General features: G+C 40.8%; 1 protein-coding gene across 2 annotated transcripts in view; it reads right to left on the reverse strand.

The window, feature by feature from the left end:
• LOC123759537 (nephrin) overlaps nt 1-25739 on the reverse strand; it is a 500550-nt gene that overhangs the window by 68261 nt on the left and 406550 nt on the right. For both annotated transcript variants that reach the window (XM_069335264.1, XM_069335263.1), the window contains one exon: nt 20216-20375. In XM_069335264.1, coding sequence (XP_069191365.1) covers nt 20216-20375 — 160 coding nt within the window. The remainder of the gene's footprint in view (nt 1-20215; nt 20376-25739) is intronic.

Genomic DNA, 25739 nt, shown 5'->3' on the forward strand with positions numbered 1-25739 from the left:
ATTTACCATCACTATTCGGGTAAGGTGATGCACTTCTGTTAATTCTATGAGTCGAACCTGCATCACCACCATGACTGTCTTCATTCCTGTGTAGACGAGGAGTCACAATAACGTGGCTGAAATATGTTGACCAGACCACACACTAGATGGTGAAGGGACGACGACGTTTCGGTCCGTCCTGGACCATTCTCAAACCTCTCTTTTGCCTATTTATTGCCTTGACTTCCTACCCTCATCACAATCGACTTGAGAATGGTCCAGGACGGACCGAAACGTCGTCGTCCCTTCACTTTCTAGTGTGTGGTTTGGTCAACACTGTCTTCATTCCTCTTTAGATAACACAAATGTTTTAACACACAAATGCCTCGAGTGCTTGCTTCCTGACATGCACGTTTCGATCACAGAGAGATATACTTTGGCACAATCAACATGCATTTTTCTTAACCCAAAATTGGTCGCAATGTAAAGGCTTTGGGGATACGAAACTAATCTTATTTGTAGACGAGTAGTCACATTAACGTGGCTGAAATATGTTGACCAGACCACACACTAGAAAGTGAAGGGACGACGACGTTTCGGTCCGTCCTGGACCATTCTGAAGTCGATTGTGATGAGGGGAAGGAGGCGAAAGCAATAAACAGGCAAAAGAGAGATGAGGAGAAGAAAATATATTTTGTATTTCTTAATCTATTTAGATTAAGATTTCCTTAATCTAAACTTTTTTGATCAACAGGTTAGGCTAGACAAAAATAAAATTAAAACTTATCAAATTCTGACCAAAAGTCAGTGATCTAACGATCCCCTAACAAAGTAGATATACATGAAAAAAAATAATAATAGATGAAATAACACATATTTTCTCAGTTTTCAATTTATCTCTTTCCTTTAATCAAATTTTCCCACCCGACAAACTCTCTCTCTCCTCTTCGTTACGTGGTTAAGATCTCTGCCCAAGTTGGCAGTAAGTTGCAGCGACTTAAACTAATGAACTTCGTGGGAGCTCCAGCAAGACACTTTCTGGCCAGTTTGCAAGTTTGCAAGAAGTGGTTCAGTCGTAAACTCAATAAGGCTGAAAATAAGAATACACCCAATAATAAACTAACGAGGGACGTGGTGCAGGAATCCATCATATACAATCCATAGAACACAATCAGTTGACGCTGCTGAACACCGGGATTGTGTTCAATCATAATCACGCACACACACACACACACACACACACACACACACACACACACACACACACACACACACACACACACACACACACACACACATACACATACACATGCACATACACACACACACACACACACACACACACACACAGTTTCAAGTGTAGATATGATAGAGCCCAATAGGCTCAGGAATCTGTACACCTGTTGATTGACGGTTGAGAGGCGGGACCAAAGAGCCAGAGCTCAATCCCCGCAAACACAACTAGGTGAGTAACTAGGTGAGTACACACACACACACACACACACACACACACACACACACACACACACACGCGAGAGAGATTGGCGTTACAACAACAATAATAATAAAAATAATTTATTTATGAACAGTACATACATAATTGCAGAGTTACAGTACAAACATTCTATTAGATTTACAGATAGAGGTAGTACATACAATACTCTAAAGCCACTAGTACGTATATATAGCGTTTCGGGCAACGATGGTTGTATCGTTATGGAAGAGGAAAAGTTAAACTGGTGGAGTTTAACTGGTGAAAGTGCCGGGAGCAGTGAACACAAGTTAAGCACTGGTATGTAATTAGGGCCTAGAACTGCCCCCCTCTCTCCTTGCCCCCCCCCCCCCTGCCCCCTTCTGCCCCCTCTGCCCCCACACACACACACCCTCCTCCCCCCTGCCACATAGTTCCCTGACTAAGGCCACTATCCTTCACTTCACAGTCGGTATTACTAACATATTTCACCCAACATGACCTGTTTCATGCAGGTCGGCGTTCAATCCCCCGACCGTCCAAGTAGTTAGGAACCATTCCTTCCCCCCGTCCCATCCCAAATCCAAATCCTGACCCCTTCCAAGTGTTGTAAAGTCATAATGGCTTGGTGCTTTCCGCTTATAATTTGATTTTTCCCCTCCAAAAATAAAAACAAATCATATGATATTTCTAATTATCAGAGAAAGAATTAAATTTCAATTATATTTGTCTGAGTTAATAATTTAATTACATCGTAAAATACATTGTTATTTTCAGACTTATTTTGTGTGGAGTCAGTCAACTCGACACTGTCAAAAATGTGAACAAATTCGTCTCATTTATCCGGAGATAATTTTCTGGATATTCCATTATCGTATCATTTATCCGGAGCAGGGAGCATTAATATCGGTCCAGTTAACCGGAGCAACCACAACACAACTCAAAAGATTTTCCCTTTAAATGGGTCGTTTTTTCCTAAGTCCCAACCGGTGATTCACAACCGATGAGTCACAACCCATGATTCACAACCGGTGATTCACAACCGATGATTCACAACCGATGATTCACAACCTGAGATTCACAACCGGTGATTCACAACCCATGATTCACAACCCATGATTCACAACCCATGATTCACAACCAATGATTCACAACCCATGATTCACAACCCATGATTCACAACCCATGATTCACAACCCATGATTCACAACCCATGATTCACAACCAATGATTCACAACCAATAATTCCCAACCCATAATTCACAACCTGAGGGTCGAAATTCCGATGGGGCTCACAAAATTGTGGTGGACTATCTTCTTGAGATGATTTCGGGGCTTAGCATCCTCGCGGCCCGGTCCTCGACCAGCCCAACAGCCTGGCGTAACATAAAATTCTGAGTACTGAGACAACTTCCAGACAGTGAGTATCCTTATTAAACTCTCGACCCCAGAAGGATTCGAACCCAGTTAGCCAGGGCCTGCATGCTCCTGGAGGCCCTGGCTGAATCCTAAATTCTAAAAAAATGAAAAATAGAGACTGAGAAAAACTATTAAACCAAGAAGGAGAGATTCGTAAATATCACCAACAGAAGAACTGAGGCTGGCAGTGAATTACGTGGGAGAGGTAGACCTTTAGGAGGAGAAAAATGCCCTCCCCATTGCCACCAGACAGACGGGAATGCAAGACTCCAAATCCATGGGTTGAAATCCTCCAGTTCCCCCTCCAGATTATGGATGTTGAAGCCAGGAATCAAGTCCAACAAAGAAGTGGAAGAGAGATTAGACTGGAATAGAAGATGGAATGAGATAGGAGAAGAAATAAAGGAATAAAAATTAAATTAAAGTCCAGATAAATGAGTTTTAAAATAAACAAGCAAAGAGGAAGATAATTCTTATTTATCTTCAATGATATACTGAAATCTTATTAAGCATCGGGGAAAATTCACCTAAAACTAATCAATAAAAGTTACGCTTAAAGCAGATAACATCTCAAGGAGATCAAGTTAGCGCTGAAGCACTGCTTTACATGAGGGCACAGGGAGTGTATCAGATGTAGTCTATCAGTCACAGGGAAGCGAGACAGGCGCTACCATACACACATACACCACTAGCATACACACACACACACACCACTAGTACACACACACACCACTAGTACACACACACACCACTAGTACACACACACACACCACTAGTACACACACACAACACTAGTACACACACACACCACTAGTACACACACACACACACCACTAATACACACACACACAACTAATACACACACACACACAGACAACATGAACGTCTGAGTGGTTCGTAGGAATCATACTGACTAACGCTTCATACAAGAATATACACCGAACCCCAACAATACAAGAAATACACACATAGAGAGATGCAATAACCTGCTTGATCAGTGTATGTGCACTGGACTTTCTTCAAGAATAAATTATAAGAACATAAGAATTAAAGCAACTGCAAAAGGCTCATTGGCCCATATGAAACAGCTTCTATTTACATTAACCAAATGTCATTCACATACACTTGTACTCTAACCCAGTGTTTGAAACTATCCAAAACCATTCCTCGTCGATTTTGGTACTCGGTAATTTGTTCCATAAATCTACAACCATATTTTCAAACCAGTATTTACCCATCTTTGTAATTAATTGCAGTAATTGCCGCGTAACATTGTGGAGGTGGGGTCCCTCGATTGTTTCAAGCACGGGTTGGACAAGTATATGAGTGGGATTGGGTGGTTATAGAATAGGAGCTGCCTCGTATGGGCCAATAGGCCTTCTGCAGTTACCTTTGTTCTTATGTTCTTATGTTCTTATCTTTTCCTAATGTAAACTTGACCAGTTTATATTCATTGTTTCGTGTTCTACTTTGTTTTCATATATTTGAAACCTTGATAAGGAAACAATGGTTATAAATTAGAAAAGTTGAGAATCGTGAAAGGCCTGGCGAAGAATATTCGGATCTGAAGACCTATTAAGAATATAAGAAGGAAGGTAACTGCAGAACGCCTATTGGCCCATATGATGCAGATCCTATTTATATCCAAATCCTGTTGACCAGACCACACACTTAGAAGGTGAAGAGACGACGACGTTTCGGTCCGTCCTGGACCATTCTCATTCTCGACTTGAGAATGGTCCAGGACGGACCGAAACGTCGTCGTATCACGACGGAGTTCTCAGGCAGTTGCCTTGTTACTGTTACCGCCAAGACTTATTAACGCCATTTCTGGTAACCTTTTATGGGCATTGAAATAACCAATCCCTAATCCAGCTTCAAATACCGTGCCCAATACCATGCACTTCCATCTTTCTAATAAATCTTTTGTGAGGCAAAGTATCAGAGGTTTAGCTAAAGCCAACGATGATCAGGTGCCAATATTTGCAACTAATGCATTCGATTTTGATTTAGGATTGAACAAGCAAGTAGAACATTTTACACACACGGGGGAAGTGTGTGAAACCCCGGTTGTGCTTGGGAGAAGCTTTGGTAACCTAGTGAGGGGCAGTAGCACTCCAGGTTGCAATTCCTTTGACCATGTCTTAGTACAGTTGACTAAAGCGCGTCTGGGAACATCCCATGGGTTCGAACCCTCAGCAAGGCCCTTGTTGATTTGTTCATTTGATATATCACGCTATTGTGATTTCTGCGTGTACTTATCTAGCTTACCGCTCACTTCCTTGTTATTTTCAGTCACCCCGGCCTGACACAGTTAACAGTCACTCCTACCTGTCACAGTCACCTCAGCCTGTCACAGTTGACAGTCACCTCAGCCTGTCACAGTTGACAGTCACCTCAACCTGTCACAGTTGACAGTCACCTCAGCCTGTCACAGTTGACAGTCACCTCAGCCTGTCACAGTTCACAGTCACCTCAGCCTGAAAAAATCTCACAATCCACCTTAGCTCGCCGTGATGTGCGGAATTCTTAATTTAATTTAGATTTTCCTATTTTATTTTTCTTATCATTTCTTGCTAACTTGGCAAATTGTTGACGTAGGTAAATAGCTTTTTCCCGATAAGATTGGAGGTGATTGGGGAAGAGAATGATACGAATGGAAGGTGAAGAGAGTAGGGTGAGAGGGATTAGGAGATTGGTGGAGCTTGGACGGGGGTATTGGAGTGGTTGAAAGGGGGGGATATATATAATGGAAGGTAAGATTGGTTTGAAGGTGAGAATGATTGGGATTGAAAGGGAAGGGAAATGGGAGAGACTGGGAGGTAGAATAGGGAGAATAGAGATTGAAAGATCTGGAGGGGTGAGAAGAGGGAGAGTGAAATGACTCAAGAGATGAGGAGAGAGGAGAAAGGAGGTGAGAGAAAGATGAATTCATATAATGGTGCCCAGGAGGACAAAAATGGCAAGAGGAGAGAAGCTTTAACTTCTAATCTATTGTGAGAGACTCTCAAGGCCACGAGTGAGAAGGAACCCAGGAAAGGAAGGAGCAGGATAAGTGAGAAGAGGGAACCGAAGACCGAACAGGAGAAATTAAGAAAAAAAGAGGGACAGAAAGAAGACACAGACACAGAAGAAAGAAGGGACACAGAAGAGGGACAGAAAGAAGAAAAGAAGAGGAAAAAGGAGCAAGTAGATAATGAGTAGGAGCAGGAAGATAGGAAGGAAGAACAGGACTATAAGGAGAAGGAAGAGGGAGATAAGGAGAAGGAAGAGGAAGCTAAGAGGAGAGTCAAGAAGAGAACTGAAGGCTGGTGAGGATATTGTTAGAGTGGAAAAAATATACTGAAGACCCAAGACATGTAAAACTTTCTTGTGGAAGATGGGAAGGAGAGGGGGAAGAGTTCTGAAGGGAGGATTCATACTCCAGGATTCGTGAATTTTCTTGCTCTTGCTATCATGCTAAATTGCTATCATAACCTTGTGTGTTCCTATTGTTCTTCCTCCTTACCCTACGGGATAAAAAAAAAATTGGAAAAAAACACTGAAAATTAGCAAAAATATGGTGGGCGATTTGAAAGGGCGGTAGCCAGTGAGCCGTAGCAACACATCTATATGCAACATCCTCGTAACATGTAGAACACATTGGTTGAACCCCCTAGAACAACCCTCTTTCAAAACACCTTTGTGGAACACCCCCCATGTAACACATCCATTTTGAACACTGGTTGTAACACATCCACGTGGAATGTCCAAGCAACACACCAGTGTTAACAACCAGCTTGTCTTGTGCAACACTGTTCAATTAACATGCAGCTTACTTGTTGTTTAACACCCTGGTAACACACTATTGTGAAACACACACTTACAAAACACCCTTGTGGAACACCGTGGCAAATGCATTTTAGTAGAACGTCCTTGAAAGTCACCATTGTGAATAGACTTGAAACACACTTTTTATGAAACACCTTTGTTCAACATCCTGGTGGGACCCTTTGTTATTTGATCAACGCAATCTTCATTTTCCCATCCGAGATATTTTATAAATGGTTTGAATATGAAGAGAAAGAATGGGTAGATCAGGGCGGAGGAGATGAACTAGAGATTATTTACCCTTGAGGATCAAAGACATGAAAAATTGTTTGCAAGAGAGAGAGAGAGAGAGAGAGAGAGAGAGAGAGAGAGAGAGAGAGAGAGAGAGAGAGAGAGAGAGACTTAAATGTTAGACATGTGTTCTCTATGTATCTCTGTCTATACATGTATATGTGTGCTTGTCAGCAGTTATTTTTGCAATTAACATGGCAGGAGATGGTTTTAATGTGACCAACACACCAAAATCCTATAAACAGCAACACACACAATCTATCCCCCCTATCTGTACAAAAAGAGAACAAGGGATAAGTTGAGCCATTAAGAACTATGTCACAACCCTGCAAGAAGCCTCGATTCTTATAAGCTTTCCACCTTCTCTACTCCAGTTAATGATAAATGTTTTACGTACGCAAGAAAAAGCTATAGCTAGCACAGTCAACATTGCAAGTCGCAATGTACAGGAGCACATGTTAAATCCTTCTTGCTAAGTGCTGGATTACACACAGCTAGCAGACAATTTCTCATTACAGAAAGAAAAGGGGGGGGGGGGAGTTGCTGATTGATCTCGTTGAAGGCCTGGAAATGTTAGAGTTTGTATTAAATTCATATTCGTAAGATGTCTATCTATTGCTTAAATTCGTTTCTTTATGCAGAAGAAAAGAAGAGGGAATTGATTTCTCTCTTGCTATCATGCTCTATTTATTTATTTCTCTGTTATCTCTATTTATATCTCTGTTTTTCTATTATATCTCTATGCTCTATTAAATGTATTTTTCTCTTGCTATTAAGGAGGATAGTTCTTCTGTGGCATGATTTAATTGCTAAGTAACAGAAATGATTGTGCAATCATGACCTGGTCTGTGGCCGTGTTACTGTGCAGCATAAAATTTAAAATTACTTCCCTAAAAGTACAAAAATTAACATAATTTTAGAGTAAGCTAAAATTCTAGTTAAAGTTTAGGGGTTACTAAAGAACCACCTTAGTTCATGACTCAACTTACATCAGTATGTAATATTCATCCTGGAACTCAACACAATTCTCACCCTGCAATACTCATCATCTCACTCTGATGGAGAAAGCACCAGTGGCCTTTACAAAATTTATCCCAAAATGGGAGTATAATTCTTGTTCTGAATTGTTATTTTTCCGGCAAGTTCTTCCCAGCTGCTTTATAATACTAGTTAAGTTTTTTCTCAGATAGGTGGTAAATACAGGCAAAATTTTTTTCCCAGCTAGGCGAAAAATAAAAGTCAAGTTATCTCCAGCTGGGTGAATACTAGAAGCCAAGTTATCCCCAACTGGGCGTACAGTAGAAGTCAAGTTATCCCCAAGCAGGTGTGCTGGTGGCTGGTCCTCCCCCCCCTCCCCCCCAGCCACCCAACACGCACGCTAATTAGGAATTCAAATGATGCTATAATTTAGGATGGAGAGAATGTGGGAGGAAGCAAGCAAGGAAAGAAGAAATTGAGGAAAGAAGAAGGAAGAGATGTGAGGGAGGAAAGAATTGTGGGAGATAAAATAAAGACAAAAATCAAACGAACCATAGAAGTGTGTAAGAAATAATTACAGAACGAATGGAGGAAGTAAGCAACAGAAGAAAACAATTTTAGAAAGGGAGTTGGGATGTAAGAAAGAAAAAATCATGGGAATGGATAAACGTTAGGAAAAAAGTTAAAAAAAAAAAACCATACGCATCAAATCGAAGGCAGAAATGAAAGAAACTAAAAATGAGAGAGAAGTAAGGAAGAGAAGAAGACCTTCCATCTCGGAAAGGAGAAGGAATCAAGCAGCAAATGAAATATAAGAAAAAAAAAATTGCGAAAGATTAAACGATTAAAACCGCGCCCAGAGTAGACAATCAACAAAAGCAACTCAACAATGTAAACAGATAGAATCTTATTATGATACAAGCCATGATATGGTATCATGCTGGTATCCATGATAAGGTACCATGATATGATATCATAAACGCTGAAAATACGCTGGAATTCGTGATCAATTGGGCAGTTGAATGCACTACATAATTTGGGTGTTTTTAACCGCTGATAAGAGCGTAGTAACATTGATGTATCATCTGTATCATTGATGATCAATGATGTATCACCTGTATCATTGATGTATTACCTGTATCATTGATGTATTACCTGTATCATTGATGTATCATACATTGATGTATGACCTGAAGCTTGCAGCTCCTATACATTAATATCTTTATTCTGATACCTCCTAGATAGACCAGTGATAATAATAATAAAAATAAAGAAATAATAAATAGATACAATAAAAATATATAAATTAGACGAAATCAAAATAAATAAAAATAATACATATTAATACAAATTATTTATATTCAAGAACAAATAATCTATACAAAATAATACAACATTAATTTGTTAATGTTATTAAAATGGTTTAATAACGGTAATGTTAATGGTAATATTAAAATGGAATATTAATGGTAATATAATGAGAGCAAGAGTGATAACAAGAGTCATTGCAAAGTGTGACAAGCCGCTGACACTGAGCTCTTACTCAATAGTCACTCTCAGATCTATATTAGCGAGACTCTGTTCACTTTTCGGGGATTTAAAACGTTCATTGAATTTCCTGACACGTAAAAATTTTCCCAATGGATTTCCACCAAAGAAAATCTTCCAGCAAAATTCCAACTAATAACATTTTCAAGCAATTTTTTTTCAGTGGCTCTCCATTGAGTTTATAAACGCTCCCACTGGATTTTTAATGGGAGTAATCAGAACAGTTTTATTAAATTAGAGGAGAATATTTAGATAAAAATGACAATTCCAATTAATACCAGTTTTCTACAAGGTTTTAGCCTTTTTTTGCTATCACTTAAGATCGCGTTAATTTTCAGAATGTTTTCTGGAAAATTTCAATCGCTTTGCAGCTCTCTTGTGGGTTTGCTGTAGCCTCCTGAAAGGTTATTAGCGAGTGAGGTTAGTGAGTATTCAACGAGTATCTATCTTGAGGTTATCTTGAGATGATTTCGGGGCTTTTTAGTGTCCCCGCGGCCCGGTCCTCGACCTGGCCTCCACCCCCAGGAAGCAGCCCGTGACAGCTGACTAACACCCAGGTACCTATTTTACTGCTAGGTAACAGGGGCATAGGGTGAAAGAAACTCTGCCCAATGTTTCTCGCCGGCGCCTGGGATCGAACCCAGGACCACAGGATCACAAGTCCAGCGTGCTGTCCGCTCGGCCGACCGGCTCCCTCGAGCCGAATCTAGTGAGAAATGTTAGCGAACATTCACCAAATTCGCAGCGAATCAAGTTAGAGTGTGTGCAGAGATTGATAAAGATTAAGCCACCCAAGAGGTGGCACGGGCATGAATAGCCCGTAAGTGGTACAATTTTTTTTTTCCCAGTGTTCTGAGGTTGCATTTAATCATCAAGCTGTTATCGTGGGGGAGGATACTGCTTCACAGTCTTTATGAGGGTGTCCAGCTGCTGGACACCTTTGTTGACCAGGAGAGTGGCTGTGTTGATGGCTTCAGGGTGGCCACTGCATAATGTGTGTGCAGAGTTTGTGATGGGTCAGATAAAAGGATACTCAAGGGTAATTCATGTGAGTTATCGAATATTCAGGATGACAGGTTATCGAATATTCAAACGTGACAAGTTATCGAATATTCAGCTAGTTATTCTCAACTATTCAAACAATTTTCAGGGACTTTTCAACTATTTTTCTATCATGGTTCAGGGAATTTCCTATCTGATGTATTATACATAATCTGTTGCTTGTTTGTTAATTGAAAAAATTTACACTAAAAATATTAGAAAAAATAAAATGTTAAAAGTCCAAAAACATTCAATATCGCCGAATTAAATAAATATAGAAGCCATGACAACGGGTATGAGAATAATATTTTATTAATATTAATTTTATTAATTACTTTATTAATATATATTATTATTAATTACTACTAATACAACCACTACTACTAATAATACAAATAATGATGTTTATATTATGTTTTTCTACATTTATAGAAAGAGACATTGTCTAAGGTTAAGGGTAAACGCTAAGGGCTAGCGTCACACAAGATTGGGGAGTGACTGTCATGGGGTATGGGACTGACATAGGTTGGTCGGAGTGCTCGCCAAATTCAGAACTGTGTGTCAAGGTCATATTTTGACCTCTAAGACGATTGGGGATAAAGTTCAATAATGACCCCACCGCAAAAAAAAAATCGTGGAAATATGGCTGGCAAAGAGTGCCATCCTCCCCTCTTCCCTCCATAGGGAGATAGTGGGAAGGGTGAGAAGGGAAATAAATGGGGAATTGGAAGAAAGGGAGAAAGGAGAGAAAAGAAATGGGAGCGGTTGAGGTAGAAGGGACATAAAGGAGAGGTCGAGAAGATGAGATGAAAGAATAGATAGGCAGGACAGGGGAAGATAGAGAGAGAAGAAGGGGGGGGGGGAGGATAGGGAGTAAGGAAAAAAGGGATAGGGTTAGAAACAGACTATCCCGGGCACCGCCAGGAACCCATTCAAATACATTTCTAAATCAAATCGTACACCCCCCCCCCAAAAAAAAAGCTCAGTATGAAAATCGTTCTCAAAACAGGTGTTCAAAGCCACGGTAAATTAAGTTGTTGTGTCTGGGAGAAATGCAAAAATTCCTGAAGGAACCTGAACTTCTAAGTTTGAAGGGAACTCACACCAGATAAAAGTAGAGTCTTTGAGAGGGGAACAAGAGGCTTGGGAAGATGAATTAGGTCTTTAATGATAACTTTTAGTTTAAAAAGGTAATTTATGATAACAGAAATTATCGTATAGAATAGAAGAGGAGGGATAGAAAGGGAGAAGAATATAGGCGAAGACATAACTAGAATAAACACCAGGAAATTATATATATATATATATATATATATGGGATAAACATAGGGGCTGCAGAAGGCTTATTGGCCCATACGAGGCATCTCCTATCTAAACACAAAGATTAATCCAGTGTAATTGGCCTGTTATGTTGGACATTGTCTTCTGTGTTGGCATCGATATGTTCTTGTCTTGTCCTTACTCTCATGGTGGGTAGAGTAAATAGTTCCGTGATTTGGGTGTTCATGGTAGGTCGCTCTATTCTTATGTGAATTGCCTCAAGAATTTGTAATCTTCTTGAATCTTGGGTTTTGTCTATTATGCAAGTATTCTTGTTCAACATTTCTCTTGTTAGTGTAATGTCATGGGCTTGTCTCATGTGATTCCTAGGGGCACCAGATTGAAGATGGCATGTCAAACGCCTCGTCAGCTTGGTCGACGTCATACCTATGTACTTACATTGAAGGTTACATCCTTCGTGGGGGCAAGTGTACATGTATACAACGCTTGACTGCTGTAGAGGGTTCTCCGTCGGCTTCGGGCTGTTTTTGATAAGGAGTTCGGAAGTCTTCTTGGTTTTGTAGAATATTATCAGGTTTATGTTTTGGTTAGGAGTAGTGCTTTTTACTCCTTTACGGATTATTTCTTTCATTATTCTTTCCTCTTTTATATGTTCACTGTGCATGGTTGATTTGTAATATAATTTTATTGGGGGTGTTGTGGTTTCTGTTCTAGGTTCTGAATTATACCAACGGTCCAAGTGTCTTCTTATAGCAGCGTTTATTTCCGCGTTGCTATATCCGTTGTTCACCAATACCTGAGTTACTCTTTCAAACTCTCTACTCACGTTGCTCCATTCAGAGCAGTGGGTAAGCGCTCGACTAATATAAGCATTGAGAACACTGGCTTTGTATCTTTGGGGGCTTCTTTTCTTCACCTTAAAAGTACGAAAATGAGTTTTGGAGAACTCCTATTCCAATTAAGCCCTGATGCTAAGAAAATAGTTAGAGGGATAGAAGCCCTAAACCAGAAAATAATAAATATATATATATATATATATATATATATATATATATATATATATATATATATATATATATATATATTTTAAGGGTCTGAGCGGGTGGTGGAGCGGGTTAAGGCGTACCTGTTATGCCAGTTGCTGGAAGGCTTCTGTGCTGGCTAGGGTTCGAGTCTCCTGGTGGGAAAGTGTTCTAAAGTTGTATACTTAACTCTCGTGTTTAGGAGAGTTGTGCCTTATATATATATATATATATATATATATATATATATATATATATATATATATATATATATATATATATATATATTCAGGAATACTCTGTTCAACCATCCACAGGTACACTGTGCTTACAAGATGATTGATGAAGATTAAGCCACCCAAGAGGTGGCACGGGCATGAATAGCCCGTAAGTGGTAGACTTTACAAAGGTGTTGATGTTGTTATAGATTCAGCTACTGGAAACAAAAAGTTCCAAGTAGCACGGGCTATGGTGAGCCCGTAGTGCACTTCTCTATAGAGAATTAAATAGTAAAACTCTAATTACTATTTACAGATTTAAATGAACAAAATGATCCACTGTCAAATATTTCTTTCAGAATTTAACTCTGGAATAAGTAATTCTTCCGTCTCATTCGTATTCTTTAGCCTTGTCTCCACTTATTACCTTTTCTCTCTCTCTCCCTTCCTCTTCCTATACTTTACATCCCTCATTCCTCTTTGCCCACACACACATATATTCCAATTCAAAAACAAACAAAATATTTAAAAACAAAATTTCTGTAGAAGCTGGCGGAGGATTCGGGCTAAAAATGTGGGACATGGACAATCTTAGAGTGCATTAAAGTCCGTTCTGTAAAGCAGGAGAAACTTTGGGAGGGGTGACTCCATTACAGCTTCGTGCACAACAACATCGCCGCACACCGCCAGGGACTTCAATCAAGCTTACAGCCACAACAAAAGCTGTTTCTGCACCGTCGATGGGAGAGGGGTGGGAGCAGGGGGAGCAGAAGGAGACGGGTGTTGATGGAAGGGAGTGGAAAAGGGATTATTTTTTGAGAGAGAGAGAGAAGAGAGAGGAGGAGAAGAAAGGATACTATTATCGCTCTCTCAACGTCTCTTCTCCCCCTTTCCATCACTCACTTATAAGGTCAAACCAAGGCACATGTCATCATTCTGACACAAACTATGCCTCAAAGGCATCAGAATCTCTGCTTCTAAATTCCCTTTAAAGTCACGTTTAAATAGAGGCAATATGGCCTCTATTGGGAGCCTGTGTCGGCTGTGTCTCCCGTGCCGCATCTACACGAGAGTTTCAGAGACAGATCTGTTTTATATTTCCAAGAGAAACGCAAGAATAAAGCAAGATGCAGATGATCTATTGGCACATAAGAGGTGTCTCTTATTTGTCTTCATCCAAACTCCTTCATTCTTGGGTTTTTCTAGGACACTAACAAAAATATTAACTATATATTACATATATAGATTATGGGGGGGGGGGTACCACCTCTGGTGCAATTATAGGGGACCCACAGCCTCAGAGAAGGGAACACAGAGCATTCAGGGAAAAACTTGCCATTTAACTCTGAATACGTAAGAGTGTTCGCTTCTCCTACCACCCCCCCCCCCTTTTTATGGTGTATACTTTATTATGCAAGGTTTATATACTTTTATATTATATTTATTATATTTATATTATATTTATGTCTATATTATGTATTTGAGTATTATGGAGGCAATCTTTTCTGTAGACTTGTCATATCAATGATTCTAGCACGAATCTTGTCCATTTTTTCTATTTTTGTCTACCCTTGAGTGCCCTTATATAAGTTCCAAAAAGTTAATTTTTACGATTTTATTGCAGCATGACGCTAAGAAATGCGCTTTGTTAACCTTTGTTAACATTACCAAAGGCACAGTTAGAACTATTACAGGTATTTGTTGTTTAAGATTCAGCTACTGGGAACAAAGTTGCAAGTAGCACGGGCTATGGTGAGCCCGTAGTGGACCTCCCTGGCGCAGGAGCGGGGCTGTAACTGTTCTGTCTACAGGTAGTTGATTGATTGATGTAGATTAACCCACCCAAAAGGTGGCACGAGCATGAATAGCCCGTAAGTGGTGGGCCTTTTGAGCCATTACCAGTATCAATTGATGATACTGGAGATCTGTGGAGGTGCGACTGCACCCTGCGTGACGGGAGATGTCTCCCGTGAGGTATTTTTTTGGCTGTGGAATATATAGCCGGGGATGAGGTGAAGGCGAAGCACCTCACTTATGGACCAATAGGCCAATTGTAGCTCAACCAACCTCCTGTGTTTCCACGATGGCTGCGGGCGGTACATTGTGTGATTCGTTTTGTTCTGGTCGAGTGTAATTTAGCGTTGGTTGTTCACAGTTGGTTAGGTTTGCCTCATGCATAATACTTCACCGTTGTCCAGTCTTCTATTGTCGATGTATTTGTCGATTATTTTGGTGTTGTGACGATATTTAATTTAATCAAGCGCGGGTTGGACATGTATATGAGTGGGATTGGGTGGTTATAGATAGGAGCTGCCTCGTATGGGGCAATAGGCCTTCTGCAGTTACCTTTGTTCTTATGTTCTTATATCTTTGGTGATCATTTGGTTATGTGTAGACACTGTGTGTTTCTTGATGGGGGCCTTGCTGTTTGTGCATTTTTAGATGTCTGAAATCTTCAGAGGGTTGATGTTGTCTTGCCTATATATTGAGATCCTCGGGGCTGACAGTTGCCTATATATTGACAGTTGATCCTCGGTGGGTTGGACATGTATATGAGTGGGATTGGGTGGTTATATATAGGAGCTGCCTCGTATGGGCCAATAGGCCTTCTGCAGTTACCTTTGTTCTTATGTTCAGTTCCCAAATGGGCATGTAAAGGCATAGACGACATTTGTCTCCTTCAAAGTGTTTTGTTTGAAATCTCGACAGATTTTCATGAACAATTTAATAGTCGTTTTTACTGTTATATTATAAGGCCCGATTTGCATGATAGAGTTATTTTCATTATTTTCATACAATTTTTTTTCAAATTGGCTAATTTGACTATTATTGTATTATATTAAGAACATGAATTACTGACATTGTTATGTTAGTTTAGGTTAGTTAACATAGGTTAAGTTAGGTTGGATAGGTTAGGCTTGGTCATATTTCTACGATAGTTTTAACTAAAATAAAAAAAATGAACTCATATATTATGTAATGGAAAGCTTTATCATTTCATAAGAACAAAATTAGAAAAATATATAACATCAGGAAAACTTGGCTTATTAGGCAATCGGGTTCCCGCATAGTAGGGCCACGTAGTACGTTCTGTCTATTACGCTACAACATCACCAACCCAAAGTATATATAGTATATATATATCTATTATATATATATATATATATATATATATATATATATATATATATATATATATATATATATATATATATATCACACCCCAGAAGTGACTCGAACCCATACTCCCAGAAGCAACGCAACTGGTAACTACAGGGCGCCTTAATCCGCTTGACCATCACGGCCGTCAAAAGGAAGTGATAGCCGAGGCTATTTGAGCCACTTCCCGACGGCAACTCGGATGGTAATCTTGGGCATAGCATTTCACCAAATCACCTCATTCTTTGGGCACACGTGAGGAACACAAATGCGAACATCACTTCCTTTTGACGGCCGTGATGGTCAAGCGGATTAAGGCGCCCTGTAGTTACCAGTTGCGTTGCTTCTGGGAGTATGGGTTCGAGTCACTTCTGGGGTGTGAGTTTTCATTCGCATATAGTCCTGGGGACCATTCAGGCTTGTTCGCATTTGTGTTCCTCACGTGTGCCCCAAAGAATGAGGTGATTTGGTGAAATGCTATGCCCAAGATTACCATCCGAGTTGCCGTCGGGGAAGTGGCTCAAATAGCCTCGGCTATCACTTCCTTTTGACGGCCGTGATGGTCAAGCGGATTAAGGCGCCCTGTAGTTACCAGTTGCGTTGCTTCTGGGAGTATGGGTTCGAGTCACTTCTGGGGTGTGAGTTTTCATTCGCATATAGTCCTGGGACCATTCAGGCTTGTTCGCATATATATATATATATATATATATATATATATATATATATACATATATATATATATATATATATTTTCACAGAATCACTGCGATGTTTCTTCCAGTTCCCAGAGATGTGTTCCAAGTCGTCCTCAGAGATGTGCTGCTTCTAATGCCCAAAGATGTGATGCTTTCTTGTCGCGCGAACTTTCTCCCCAGATATGTGAAGCTTCTTATCCCCAGAAATGTGGTGCTTAAGTCTGTTTGTACCGCTTCTAGGAGACTCAAAGAGAGAAGAAAAATGAAGGGAAATGCGTAAAGAGAATGGCATTGGAGACTAGAGAGGTGGGAATAAAACAGACATAAAATGAGAAGAATAGATAAAGGAAAATATAGCTTATGAAGAGTGAGAGTAAGAAAATAAAAAAAAAATTACATGACAGAAGAATGGAATGGAACTATGAGGGGAAAGCGCCACGTCATTACGACTATAAAGCCCTTGGAAGGGGTCAGGATAAGGATTTGGGATGGGACGGGGGGAAGGAATGGTGCCCAACCACTTGGACGGTTGGGACATGTTGGAAGAGAAACGGATGAGTGATATTTAGAACCAACTCTGGTGGGAAATAATGGGATGGTGCGGAATGGGCTGATGTGGGACAGGTGCTCTGAGGCTTATAGTTAGTATCCCCTTCCCATGGAGGACCTCCCTAATCGCTTCCATATAATGATGATCAGCGAGATTAGTTTTATGAGTTCCGGGATGCGAGTGAGCTCAAGTGGAGCAAATATTCTAACATTAATCAGCCTTAAAGCATCATAAACTCATCTCTAACTTGGATATCTCTAGCAGAACTAACAATCATGCTCGCATTTCCTAGAAAAAATTCATATCAACTACATTTCCAGCGCTACTACCTATCATACTCGCATTTTACCAGGAGAATACACTATCATACTCGCATTTTTCCAGGAGAATACACTATCATACTCGCATTTTTTCCAGGAGAATACATTATCATACTCGCATTTTTCCAGGAGAATACACTATCATACTCGCATTTTTACAGGAGAATACACTATCATACTCGCATTTTTTCCAGGAGAATACATTATCATACTCGCATTTTTCCAGGAGAATACACTATCATACTCGAATTTTTCCCGGAGAATACACTATCATACTCGCATTTTTCCAGGAGAATACCTTATCATACTCGCATTTTTCCCGGAGAATTTCCATATTATACTCGCATTTCCTACAGAACATCCTGTTATACTCTTATAGTACCGGCGAGTCTGCACACAGACATTCCATCAGCCTCACTCAAACACTCTCTCCAACAAGCGTATTCTCAGGCAGCTCTTCTCCAACACCCGCCCACACTCCAACACCCGCCCTGCCTCCACTATCATCAAACACCCGCGTTTCCTTTAGCATTTCTCAAGCACTCTCCCAAACGAGCAGCTCATCCTTCCTCTCTCCAATCCCCACCACTTCTCTACTCTCCCTTCCCTATTCTCCTCTCACCCCCACACACACCCTTTCCCCACTCTCTCTCTCTCTCTCTCTCTACCGCTTTCTCCGTCTCTCTCGCTCTCTCAGGCTTCTGGGGCTGCCTCCATCTGGTTCGTGTTAGCTCCACAAAGGACTGGTCAGGGCGGTGTATCCTCTTGAAGGCCAGCTTGCTCAGGGTGAAGCTTAGTCTAGCTACACTGAGGAATTTATATGATTGGCTTCACATCTGCTTCATTATTTGGTCTCCAGCGTGGCTTACAATGCTATGCTTGAGCTTAATGAATCTTGTAAATGAAATTCGGGTCGTAAATACAGGTGTATTGTACATTATAAGCGTTGTATATTATGTATGTGTTATCTTGCTAGTAAGATGCCCGTTTCCAGAGGATATAAGGGATTGCAGTCAAGATATTCAAGTGTCTGGAATCGGAGCCTCAGGTCAGAGGGTGAAGGAAGCTGTATGTCGCTTTCATTTTAACTGCGTAGTTATAAACCTGTTTGGTTTCTACAAGCCATTGGGAACATTATTTTTCCGCAATTTAACTCGCGATATGTTTTTCACAACACTGTTTCCGCATTAAGAAACAGTATCCACTCCAACAAGCACTTGAGTGCAGGAGATGGTTTCACTTTGTCGAGGGCCTGGAAGTCTAATTGGCTCTTTACAGGCCTTTAATTCTAACGAGTGACTTATATTCTATGTGTATATTATCTTAAAGTTACAAGTCACTTTATTCTACTGCTGTCTAGCACTTACGATCACGACCAAACCACACATCAGAATGTGGAGAAACGATCCTGGGAGTCGGTCGGCCGAGCGGACAGCACGCTGTACTTGTGATCCTGTGGTCCTGGGTTCGATCCCAGGCGCCGGCGAGAAACAATGGCCAGAGTTTCTTTCACCCTATGCCCCTGTTACCTAGCAGTAAAATAGGTACCTGGGTGTTAGTCAGCTGTCACGGGCTGCTTCCTGGGGGTGGAGGCCTGGTCGAGGACCGGGCCGCGGGGACACTAAAAAGCCCCAAAATCATCTCAAGATAACCTCAAGATCTCAAGATAACGACAACGTTTCGGTCCGTCATTATCAACTTATGTGTGTATCAGACCATTATCAACACACGGCTTGATACTGGTCCTGAACGGACCGAAACGTCGTCCTTTCTCCACATTCTGAAGTTCGGTTTGGTCATCTTCGGCCACGTTATCCTAGATAAACAGAAGCATTAGGTGCTATCAAAGTTATGAACAGAGGCATATGTAAGAGCTGCCTCGTATGGGCCAAGAGGCCGTCTGTCTGCAGCTACCTTCATTCTTATGTTCTTATATCAAATGTCAGACAATTTGTGAACAGAGGGCGTATGAGGTGTAAGGAAAAGGGTGAAATAAGGAGTGTTAAGAGCAAGGAGGCTTGCCAGACGTGCTTCCTGGTTTGGGATCGAACGTTCGGATACTCTGGAGAGTTGACTGGAGAGAAAACTACTCCAGGAAAGCCGGCTGTGTGTTCCCTACACTCCACTACACCATATGTGTCTGTACCACAGAACACCTGAGCTACTTTGCACTCTACATCTCGCCAACGAAGAAAAAGGAGAATCAGCATTTTATTGAACAAAAATTCCGAACCGTTTTAATAGCTGCTTCTCAAGTTTGAACAAAATTTAGTAAAATAATTACAAAGAAACAAGACAAGTTGGATATGTTCCCCTGAATAACACAGAAAAAACGTATAATCACATCTCTAAATACAAAAAAAAATTGCATAGAGAAAACAGAAAAATGGTTTTACTTGAAAAAAACATTGATAGAGGATTTTGTCTACTCACACTTGATGCTAATGTCGACGCTGTGGCTGTGTGCGTCGCCCTCGACGTTGGAGGCGACGCATTGGTAACGTCCCGAACGTTGACGCCCGACGCTTTGGAGTGCCAGTGTCAAGTCACTCACCAGCACTCCGGCACTCACGTTCTGAACCAGTTCCTCTCCCTGTCAGGTCACAACACACACATTGTCAATGACACAGTGAGAAAGAGACACATTAGATGCAGTTAATAAAAATCCATTTATGGATAGAGTTAGAAAGAGTGTATTATCTATCGTCACGGAGTGTATTATCTATCGCAACCCGTTCTCGCACTTTCGTATAGTCAGTATTGACTTATTAAATACGTGCATATGTAACATACTAGTTTACCTTGAAAAGCTTCATAGAAAACACCGACCTTACCTAACCTTCTTAATATGTTAAGATAAGCCTCTTATTGCTTCGTAATTACAATTATTACTTAACCTGTTATAGGTATAAGTTAAGTAATAATTGTAATTACGAAACAATAAGATGCTTATCTTAACATACTAAGAAGGTTAGGTAAGGTCAGTGTTTTCTATGAAGCTTTTCAAAGTAAACTAGTATGTTTAGTATGTCACATATGCACGTATTTAATAAGTCAATATTGACTGTAAGAAAGTGCGAGAACGGGTTGTCTATCGTCAGAGAGTGTATTATCTATCATCACACAGTGTACCACCACCACACACAGTGTACCAACACGACACACAGTGTACCACCACCACACACAGTGTACCAACACGACACACAGTGTACCACCACCACACACAGTGTACCACCACCACACATAGTGTACCAACCCACTGGGAGGAGGACTTAAGGGGGATCAAAGAGAGAGTTGTCTAACTACAGATTGTGTCAATGTTTTGCAACCAATAGTTTAGTTGTTTAGACTTTAATCCAACAACAAATGGCAGCAATTTTATGCTCTCATTTGCGACCAAAAGGTTTCAAAAAACGATAGTCCCGAATCTGATCTCTTGTTGATTCCCTAATAAATGGCGTATAGGCATTAAATGACTCCCAATTTTGATTGTTGTGTTGCACAGCCGTTTTACAAGCACAGTTGCAAGCATGTGTACTCCTGTTAAAATTCAATGTTGAAGCAAAAATTAGATTAGACATTCTCATTTATAGAATGAATTTAAATCAGAAATTCTGGCAGGGGTTCAGGCCAGAGGTTTAAGGCTAGTCTCACCCAATTTTTTTATAGATAGAGAGAGACAATGAAGGGGACACAGAGACAAGTGACACAGCTAAATAACCTTTTATTATATAAGATAATATTCATTTTGTTCGAGATTGGAAGCCTGACGCTCGCGGCTAGTCTCACGTAACCATGCACGGTGACTGGTCTCTTATCCAGGATGGTCGTACGTGGGTCAGGGTCGTACCTAAATACCCGGATTTTCACATTTTAAAATCTTCCTATATAACAAACTCCATCCCCCGGAAGTTTCACCTAGCATATTATTTGCTACGTAAATACTAAATGTTAGTTTTTCGTATGGTCTGTAATTAATGAAGTCAGTGTGTAGTGTAGATGGTTTACAGGTCAACAGATGGCTGTGTGTAGTGTAGATGGTTTACAAGGTCAACAGATGGCTGTGTGTAGTGTAGATGGTTTACAGGTCAACAGATGGCTGTGTGTAGTGTAGATGGTTTACAGGTCAACAGATGGCTGTGTGTAGTGTAGATGGTTTACAGGTCAACAGATGGCTGTGTGTAGTGTAGATGGTTTACAGGTCAACAGATGGCTGTGTGTAGTGTAGATGGTTTACAGGTCAACAGATGGCTGTGTGTAGTGTAGATGGTTTACAGGTCAACAGATGGCTGTGTGTAGTGTAGATGGTTTACAGGTCAACAGATGGCTCGCGCGTCGCTCTATAGATTGTCTTCTTCCGTCCTTTAATGAAGGAGTTAACTATGATCCAACTTAATTATAAAACATGATTGAAATCAGACTTTAAAACGAGTTAGGAACAGAGAATTGAGAACGTGTATGTGTGGTTTTATAAACGTTTATCCTAATCTCTCTCTCTCTCTCTCTCTCTCTCTCTCTCTCTCTCTCTCTCTCTCTCTCTCTCTCTCTCTCTCTCTCTCTCTCTCTCTCTCTCTCTCTCTCTCTCTCTCTCACTGTCTCTGTCTCTCTCTCTCTCTCTCTCTCTCTCTCTCTCTCACTCTCTCTCTCTCTCTCTCTCTCTCTCTCTCTCTCTCTCTCTCTCTCTCTCTCTCCTCTCTCTCTCTCTCTCTCTCTCTCTCTCTCTCTCTCTCCCTCTCTCTCCCTCGCCCACCACGACATTACGAACAAGGAAGGAAACGTTGCTGGCGTGAATGTTAATAGACTCGTGAAGCTGGTCCTCCATGGCTGACATTCACGGCGACCGGCTGACAGTGGGGCTAGCTGACTGCTTAACTCGCTGACTGACTGACTGACTGACTGGTCCAGCGGCTGACTGACTGACTGACTGGCCCAGCGGCTGACTGAAATGTTAACTGACCGTAATGGTGGGATAATAATCTCAATGGCGAGCTCTCAATGTCTGATTGGCTGACTCCTGTGTGGCTGAGTGGTGCTCGTATCTTCTCATCAGAGCATCAGGAGTGGTTGTGTACTCCTGTAATCCGGTTAGGGTGTCTAAGCTTCTAAGCTAAGTACAGATTGGTAAAGGTAAGTACCAATCAGTGTGTACGGGGGAAGTGAGGTCTTGCTTTTGCTTGAGGTCTTGAAATCGTTCCCAGATTAATTCAAAGACTAATAAGATTAATAAGACTAATAAGACTAATAAGATGTGAGATTAATTCTCACATTTTTATCTTTATGTATTTACAATTTTTAATCGAATTAGCATCAACGTCTTCTGCGTCTAATGTATTCTTCTTATAGGGAGCCGGTCGGCCGAGCGGACAGCACGCTGGAGTTGTGATCCTGTGGTCCCGGGTTCGATCCCGGGCGCCGGCGAGAAACAATGGGCAGAGTTTCTTTCACCCTATGCTCCTCTTACCTAGCAGTAAAATAGGTACCTGGGTGTTAGTCAGCTGTCACGGGCTGCTTCCTGGGGGTGGAGGCCTGGTCGAGGACCGGGCCGCGGGGACACTAAAAAAATAGCCCCGAAATCATCTCAAGATAACCTCAAGATCTCAAGATATTGACAGCTTGGTCTACCACTGAAAAGTTCTTTCTAACAATTGACTTATCTGTGTCTCTAGTGACCATCTATGACCCCTCGTTCTGCTCTTCCTAGCATTTGAGCAATGTTGCTTTATTTATTTTGTCAATTTCCTTTGAAATCTTATACGTTGTTATCATGTCACCCCTATCTCTTTTTCTCCGGTGTAGTAATATCTAGCTCTGTCTTTCCTCATAGCTCAATTCCTTCAACTTCGGAACTAGTCCCGATGCATATCTTGGGAACTTCTCTAGTTTTTCTAGTTCTTTTTTAAGATCAGAGCTGCATGCTGGGGATGCATATTCAAGAGTGGATATGTTGCTGAGCTATGCATTAGGGCCAAAAAGCCTCTATGTCTAATTTTGTGAATGATACACAATCTTTGGATGGTGTACCATACACTTATGATGTTATTTGGACCTCTGGTATCAGATTTGGGTTATGTCTACTCGCGGGTCTTTCTCCTTTTCCGATTGAAGTATCTGTATTCCCTTCAAACACAAACAAAGTCAGTTAGCATCACAGTGAGCCTGAACCTTCATCTCCACGATGAAATACAGCAACCACAAGACCATCGCAATTTATACAGATGGATCTCTCATCCAAAGCAACAATGACCCCCTCCGTCAACAGCACCCCGGATTACCACTTCAAGCAGAGAGGGCGACTACCCAACCAGCAACCAATATTCGCAGTAGAATTGAATTCTCTGTACCAAGCTCTAAGAATATTTACCAAACTGCTAGTTGGGGAACATACGATCTGTAGCGACTCCAACAGTGTGTGTGATTCAAGCTCTCGTATACTGCTCCAAACATGCAAGAAGCGGACCGAAACGCCGTCGTCTCTTCACTTTCTAGTGTGTGGTCTGGTCAACAGGAAGCTTGGCCATCTATGCCTACAGTTTCTCCACTATACAGTAGCATATGACACACACACACACACACACACACACACACACACACACACACACACACACACACACACACACACACACACACACACACACACACACACACACACATATATATATATATATATATATATATATATATATATATATATATATATATATATATATATATATTATATATATATATTATGTTCAAAACATATTTAAAACTAAATTCCCCCACTGAAACGGCACGAGAGAGAGAGAGAGAGAGAGAGAGAGAGAGAGAGAGAGAGAGAGAGAGAGAGAGAGAGAGAGAGAGAGAGAGAGAGAGAGAGAGAGAGAGAGAGACAGACAGACAGAGAGACAGAGACAGAGAATATATATGTCTCTCATCCTCTCTCACTCTCCGTCTCCCACTGCTGTAAATATAAACCCAGCAACAGACAACACCTGCGACCATAACTACACAATTCAACACTACTAATAACCATTAGAACCTAAGTTAACTCGGGCCGCGTTGCGTGTTTGGTAGTGGGAACAAAGATACAAGATAACAGATACCTCCGTTAATTGTCCCAGAACAGTCTGCGGATAACAGCATGGAACAGTACAGAGCGGAATATGTTAATATATGACCATCGCACATATATTGACGGATTGGACAATTAGCAAGTAGAAGTACTATTGTTTTTTGGACAAATTGTTCAGGGTATTGTTTTAATGGTGCTAATATAAAAATAACCCATCCTAGGCCTATTACACATTACTTGAGGCCTAATATAGTACATATATGTGCTATACTAGGCTTGAGAATATTTAAATTTGGGTTTTAGAATCATTTTTCCTGACTGTATAAAGGGAACAGTATCAAATTCAACTAATTGAATCATTACATCAATGTGTGTGATGGCTCACATAGTTACAATAAGTACTGTCTAAGCAGGAGGATAAGTTGGCATTGTATCTGTTCATAGCGTGGTTGATACAGCTACTCTCTCGCTCTGGGGTTCCAGGGTTCGAGTCTCCCAGGACCCAAGTGCATAAAATGGCAGAAATTATTAAAAAAAAAAATAAAATTTATTAGCGTCTGTTGGGAAGGATATATATATATATTTGCCGTTCATGGGTGAAGTGGAGGGGTATTTCGAAAATAGGCCGTGAGCAAAGAAATTGGATTAAAGAGATTTTGGCTAATGTTTTCACGCCGGTACAAATGTTCGACACCCATTCGTTCAAATTCACAGAGTCGAGGGCGAATGGGTTTTATTTCCGAGTTGGGATTGTTGACCTCTGGAGAGATATGTTAAGACGCCACAACTGCTTATTAATCGACCTGCAGGTTGAATAATCAGAAATTAATTTTCTTCCTCTTAACATGTAGGAAAATACGCCTCTTAGTATGTGTATAGTCACGCTTCAGATGAGACGAGCAGAGG

This window comes from Procambarus clarkii, chromosome 32, assembly GCF_040958095.1.
Source record: "Procambarus clarkii isolate CNS0578487 chromosome 32, FALCON_Pclarkii_2.0, whole genome shotgun sequence".
Taxonomy (NCBI): domain Eukaryota; kingdom Metazoa; phylum Arthropoda; class Malacostraca; order Decapoda; family Cambaridae; genus Procambarus; species Procambarus clarkii.